General features: G+C 41.0%; 2 protein-coding genes across 2 annotated transcripts in view; one reads left to right on the plus strand and one right to left on the minus strand.

Moving 5' to 3' along the window:
• The window catches only part of LOC139926448 (cytochrome c oxidase subunit 7A2, mitochondrial-like), a 216,856-nt gene that overhangs the window by 34,292 nt on the left and 175,647 nt on the right, over positions 1-6,917 (minus strand). The gene's annotated exons all lie outside the window — the stretch shown is intronic.
• adi1 (acireductone dioxygenase 1) lies at positions 3,871-6,849 on the plus strand. Its single transcript, XM_071918181.2, has 4 exons — positions 3,871-4,049; positions 4,650-4,769; positions 4,955-5,134; positions 6,310-6,849. The coding sequence occupies exons 1-4, from the start codon at positions 3,927-3,929 to the stop codon at positions 6,424-6,426; spliced, it is 540 nt and encodes a 179-aa protein (XP_071774282.1). The 5' UTR covers positions 3,871-3,926; the 3' UTR covers positions 6,427-6,849.

The raw sequence follows: 6,917 nt of genomic DNA on the forward strand, positions 1-6,917 counted from the left end.
TGTCTGACCAGAAATGGCGGCTGAACTTAACGATAACCTTATCTCCAAGCGGAAACCAAAGCAAACAAAAGACACGGCAGTAAAACAACAGATAGAGTCACTGAGGAATTATGTCAGACGCACTCGGGACGCATTTCCATTCTCTGCCTCTTCGGGAGCTTTGCTGCGTTGCGATCTGACCCAAGAGCAGTTCTGTTCACACGTAGCCGTCGCCGGATTATGTGGGTGTGGTGCTGCTGATGTAATGTTTTGTGCAATGAAGTGAAAACACTTGTTGGGCAGACAACACATAGAAATGCATGGACAGACGGACACAGAAACACAAGCGCGCTCTCTTACTCTTAACTCCTTACATTCCTCCACTCTGAGTCCGTGTGTTTTCCCAAGGGCCTGGAAAAACAAGGTAACCTATGGGTCAAGCGGCTCCGCAGAGGCCTCGAGGACACATTACCTTTTTGTTGTCCTGCGTGTGCCACTCACAGTGAATCAGGGCCAAAAGAAAACCCCCCAAAACAAAGCACATTTGTTTGACAGACGCCTTCCTCCCCGCACATGAAGTCATCGCCCTACATGTGGTATCGAAGAGGAAGATCTGTCCAAACTGAGGTCATGAGAAGTGTATTTTGATTGAATGTCATAATCCCCACACCCAGGATGAAGTCATGTGGCGGGATCCGGCGAGGAAGAGGTTTGTTATGATTTCACTCACTGTATATATAATGCCCACAGGACGGTGGTCTTGTCTGGGCCCATCGGGGCTGCGGTTCTCTTTTGAATCACAGTAGAAATGTGGCTTGCTTGAAGTAGCTGCCGTTCCCACACTCGCATGATGATGCGATCAGTATGAATAGAGATCGCGTGAAATGAATACAAGATGGGTGATAAAACGTCGCTGTGAGAACTGGACGTAATGGCTTTATCAGAGGAAAATTAAAAAAGAGAAAAAAATATGACTTTATGATGTTATTTGCCAGGCGTGTCAGGCGTAACTCACATCACCTTTGTCCTTGGATCGCCTCGGTGACTGGAAAACGCTGTGAGGGTTTGGGCACAGACGCACACACACACACACACACACACACACGTTCGTACAGTCCTTACACAGGTCTTTCTCTCAACACCACCTTTTGACAAAGTAACGCCGAGACTCAACACCGGCGTCCCGTCCAGCAGTCCCGTCTGTCGTCAAAACACTGGTGTCACCGTTAGCAACCCTGTGCTCTCTTCCACTTCTCCCGCGCAGACATCACCTCAGCTCTCTGGGGGCGTTGCGAGCTCCGGGCGCGCTGACAGATGCTAATGAGCTGTCCTCGGGCCGGGCCAAGCGCAGTGAGATTAGGCCGGGCCGGGACAATAGGCAGTGTGTTGTTCCTGGACCGGCGCCACCGAGGGGCTAAAGAGGTTTTTTAGCAAAAGGGACGAGGGCCAAAGAAAAGTGATGACTTGGAAGTTATGGGATGTGTGTTTTGGTGTGACTGGGCATAGGTAGGTCGGTTCGCTCATGGGAGGCCACCTGTGTAGTCAAATGTTTCAGCATTGCTGCCACCAAGTGGCAAACACTGGTGGCCTATCCACATCTAAGTTTTACCAACCCAAGTCCCTGCATCTAATATCATTTGCCACCAAAACTTCCTTATATTGGTCACTTTTCTGGGCACAAGTGGAGCAGTGACTGATGACTGACAGGACATTATTATTTCATCAGTGTGATAAATTATGTAATGCTTGTCACCAAACACATGCAGCTTAGAGGAAACATTGGTCATATTTTTAGCTGTGGCTTCCACATAAATTTTGGTGATGTTTTGCTTGATGTTTGCTCTCCAAAACAATGATAAGAAAGAAAGGAAGGTCAAATTTGGACTTATAAAAACCACCCAGAATGCCATATAATACGCCGAACAAGTACCACAGGAATGCCAAAATTCCTTTGGTAGATTGTCCCAAAACACACAAAGCTCAGAGAACCACAAGACGACCACAGCACAAGTATCACAGGAACACAATGATTACCACAGGAATTCCCATGGTAAAGTCCCACAGCTTCTTTAATGTGGTACTTTACCATAGGAATGTTTTGGAAGGGCAGACAGCCAAATGTGTCTAATCAGGGTCTGACTTTTCCAGTTCCCAACACTGTTACAGTATACTATCCAATGTAATCAGAAAAAGCCCGCACACTGACAAAAACTATTGAGGCTCATTGGATGCAAAAATAGATGATTTATTTACATTGTAAAAAAAAGTGACTAAAACCTAGTCGCTTTTTTTCACTATGTAAATAAATCATCTATTTATCCCACTTTCATAAATGGTGACACTGGAAATAATCACAAGTTCTCAGGTATCAGCAGGGATATTAATTTAACAAGTTGTTTCTGAGTTTGAAAGTCAAAAATCAGACTTATTGTGCATTACAGTGCTACCTTGTAGCAAAATGTAGTGTTTTAGTGGCTGTTGTTATGTTATGTTATGTTATGTTATGTTATGTTATGTTATGTATGTTCTTTGTGCTGCAGTGGCAGAATGAACAGGAGAAAATGCAGATCAGGCAGCCAATTGATGTTTTAATAATTCAGCAAAAACAAAAATGTGTGAAAACTAAAAGTTAAACAGAATGAAAACATACAAAAATACTATTTACTTACATACAATGCCAAACAATAACCTATAGGCTTAATAATAAAATACACATCACAGCCTATCACTTTTACCATAAGTTGTTGACAGGGCTTCCCTGCTCTCTGCCCCCTAAACATGACAGCAGGGTGTCATGCTGCTGTACATTCATGTCATAGGGGAAAGATAGGTAGGAGCTTCCACCTTGAAAATACCGTTCACTACTTGGGAACTCAGGGTTTGGCACTGGACCCCAGTTTTTCAGACGTCCTGGATTCTGATCTCATCCTGTGGGGAATGATACATTCATTTCAAATAAACAGAATGAAAGATTTTCATCACATGCGTCATGTTGTGGTCACTGTTCTTGAAATGCTGTGGCAGCACACAACCACTTGTTGGAGTTTTCTTTTGTAGTTGATGTTGCAATGTTTGATTTGTTGTGAAACATTAACTCAGTTGTATCACTCACTAAGTGCTTGTGTGTGAAGTATGAAAAGCAGGAGCAACCAAAGTGGTCTGTGTACACACCCAAAGTCTACTGAAAACTTCAGTTATGGCATTTTATGGCTTTGAATGAGTTTCAATACAATATGTGAATACTTCCAAGTGATGGCTTTTAACTATCAAGTCGTTCTGCGGGTTATTCCCATGTGACATGAACGCAGCATCATAGAAAATCCCCACTTTCCCAGTCCTGTTTAGGCTTCCAATGTGCTAGGTGGTTAATGGTCTGTGTAACGCTTATCAATGTAGTATTATAATTCAAAATCTAAACATTTACTGCAATATTCTAAAACCTCAATTTTTTGTCATATAGATAAATGCAAAATCGAGATTTTTGACTTTTTTTTTTTCAATTTTATAATTTTTGCTTTTTAGTTTGAAATATGAAATTGGAAATATGACATGAAATTAAATGAAATATTCTAAGCTGGGGTATTTTGCACAGAATTATAGGCAGGTCAGTGGGGATTTATAGCTATTGCTTTGCCAAAAAATAAATAAATAAATAAAATTATGCAATCTAAAAAAAAACCAGTCTGAAATCTCAATTTTGCAAGACCCAAAGATATTGTATACATTTTTCTATTTTCCATTTTTAATTAGAATATTAAACTGATAAGCATTACACGGACCGTTCATCTGGGTTCAACATTTCCATTTTTTTTTCCGACAGCACTTGAAGGCAGCAAGTGTGGTCTTTGTTACCGGAAGTGTTGCCGCTGTCACGGTGTCACGTGCAACAACTGAACTGTCTGCAGAGTGTTTTGTCCAGAGTGTGTGGAAGAGACAGAAGAGACACCATGGGAATAGAGGCCTGGTTCATGGACGGCTCCGACGAAGACCAGAGGAAGCCGCACAGACTGAACCCGGACCAGCCCGTTTCTCTGGAGGAGTTAAAGAAGCTCGGTGTTTTTCACTGGGAGGTACGGCGGACTAGCGTGAAGTTACCGTTACCGTGCTAGCGTAAACTAACTTAACACTGACTTTGTATCAGAACGAAATCACAGCTGGTCGTTTATCTATGGTCGATATGCGCGCTATCTATGCATTTATAATGGCTGTTAAAGAGCTCATGGAGATTGCATCGCAAATCACTGCATAAACCACCGTTAATGTTACATAACATGCATTTAACGATAAAGGGTAATTCCACTGAAGTAGACGTTTAGGTTTTTCTGCTAAAGTATGCATTTTCCTGACATTTTCGACATTTTTGTTGCAGTTGTTCTGACTTTTGAGTTTTACAATGGCTATAATACATTTTTATGGATAACTGCCTTTACTGTACCTATATAAAGCATATGGAAGTGTGGGGAAAAATAAAAACAATTGATGTTGAATATAAGTTAGATAACATTATTGTTGGTACATGTTTCTTCATCTCAGGCAATGCAGTTCACATTAACATGCTAATGAAATCAGCAAGGCAAAGTTGAGCAAAATGTTAACTTTCCGCACCATGGATTCTGCCACAGGCAACTAACTGTTTTCACTGATCAGACCTGGCTGTCCTGTTTTTCCAGCTCAATGCTGATATCTATGAAACAGACCCAGAGCTGGAGCAGATCCGCAAAGACCAAGGCTACTCCTACAGTGATATCATCTCCATCCATAAGGACACACTACCCAACTATGAGGAAAAGGTAACCATAGAGTTCTACACTGCAAAAACCTTACATCTCAGCAGGTCATGTATTTGATCTTAAATCAAGCTATTATCTTCTAACAAGTGGGGTGATCGACTTTATTTCAAGATACAGTCACTTTCACACTTTAACGAAAACCCCTCCTTTATGTGCTTTTGTCTTTATGCTGCCTGTCCTCCCAGCTGAAGATGTTCTTCAAGGAGCACCTGCACTTGGATGATGAGATCCGCTACATCCTGGACGGCCGGGCCTACTTTGATGTCAGGGACCAGGAGGACCGCTGGATCAGGATCGCCATGGCCAAGGGAGACCTGATCACCCTGCCGGCCGGCATCTACCACCGCTTCACCCTGGACGAGACCGTACGTCTGTCTTATTATCTGCTGCATGACACTAAAACAAGCATTTAATAGCATTCATGAGTGTAATTTTTGTTGATATGAAATCTAAACCCTACTCATGGCCTTTGACCTTTAAAATACACAGAAGTAGTCACTGCTATCTGCTTTGAAGGCAAGCATAGGCTTTCATCATTGACAAATATATTGCACTACAGTACATTGGATTAGATTAAACTAGGATCCCTGTGGGGAAACTGGGTCAGTGCAGCAGCAAAGAATAGGATACGACTAAGAATAGAGCAAATAATGATGGCGTAAAACATAATGTGACAGATAATTACATCCAATAGAATATATTGAGGAGGAGAAAAAAACAATGAATATATGAACTTTTTAGCTTAGGAAAAAGATTAGAGCAGAGCAGATATGCATCAAGTGTGCATCGCTATCTGTTCACATTATCAGGTATACAGAAGGCTGTATACATGTAAAGAAATGTGCCCACATGCAGATATGCATTGTCAAAAACTATTCACATTATCAAATATATAAAATTTACAGTTTTAGGTAACATATTTAAAGAATGTGCAGAAGTGCATATGTGCATTAGTTGCTATTTATATAAGTCTTGTAGATGTGTGATCCATTATTGCTGTTGTCATTATTAATATTACCACTGGCAGGTAATAATAACTATAACAAAATGCCCAGCTAAATGCATCAGCTAAGTCTATTGTAATGTAGTAATATCACTGAGATCGATGTGTAGACTGTTACGGAGTTGTTACGTGCACAGGCAGCGCTAGAGTAAGAAGTAATTGCCAACAACCATCAAAGTTGGTCTCCCATGCAAGGACATTAAAGTGATTCTTTGACATTTTGAATTTAAGTCTGTTATTTTTCTTCAGGCACTTGTGGGTATAAAAGCTTGTTTTGATGTTTGTTAACCTCAAAGCGGGTTGTTAACATTGTCAGCATTTCTCATGGAAACTACCGTACAACTAGTTCATTAGCTTGTGGCTAGCATCATCCACTGACTTCAATCAGGAATGCTAACAACCTGTGTTTATTGTAGCGGACGGACAAATGATGAAAGCTTGAGACGAGTGAGGGGAAAGTCTAAAATTCAGTAAATCCGAGGCGTTCCTTTACCAAGCTGCGCTCACAATGATCTGACCGTTGTTGTGTTTCCACAGAACTACACTAAAGCCATGCGGCTGTTTGTGGGGGAGCCTGTGTGGAAAGCTTACAACAGGCCCGCTGACGACTTTGACATCCGTCAGAAGTACTTGGCTTCTCTGCAGGGTTCCTGAGAAAGAGCTGCAGGAGACGACACACCCTACAAAGTGGAGGAATTCACTTTGTACTGTTGAAAATAGATCTGTGGCTTATGATGTAATTCTACTTTGGAAATAAAGTAGGTTTGCATATAGTATGTACAGAAGTACATAAAACCGTTACCACTACAGACGATACGATACGGGATCTCCTATAGCAAACGAATATCATCATTGTGATGTAAAAATAAATTATGTAGATAACCTATTGTGCCTTGTGACTCTCTGGTTCGTGAGAGAATCAAGTTATTTTTTTTACTTTAGGTAACATGATTGTAAAAATGGCATTTAACAGTTATGAAATTGAATTATGCAACTAATAAGTTGAGATTCCATCTCTATTTTCAGAACAAAATCACTACTAACATCAGTTGTTACTTTGACAAAAGTGTGTCGATGGAGCACTTCAATTTGTTCACATGCAAATAAAATTGCTGCTATTTTCAATCTATTTGTCTTTTTTTATA

The sequence above is a fragment of the Centroberyx gerrardi genome, chromosome 17, assembly GCF_048128805.1.
Source record: "Centroberyx gerrardi isolate f3 chromosome 17, fCenGer3.hap1.cur.20231027, whole genome shotgun sequence".
NCBI lineage: Eukaryota > Metazoa > Chordata > Actinopteri > Beryciformes > Berycidae > Centroberyx > Centroberyx gerrardi.

What these genes read in the sequence shown, in the direction of transcription:
- adi1 (XM_071918181.2), top strand. Translation starts at nt 3,927, where the DNA reads ATGGGAATAGAGGCCTGGTTCATGGACGGCTCCGACGAAGACCAGAGG. An exon ending in TCGGTGTTTTTCACTGGGAG is followed by an intron (nt 4,050 to 4,649) that starts GTACGGCGGACT and finishes CTGTTTTTCCAG; the next exon opens with CTCAATGCTGATATCTATGA. An exon ending in GCTTCACCCTGGACGAGACC is followed by an intron (nt 5,135 to 6,309) that starts GTACGTCTGTCT and finishes GTGTTTCCACAG; the next exon opens with AACTACACTAAAGCCATGCG.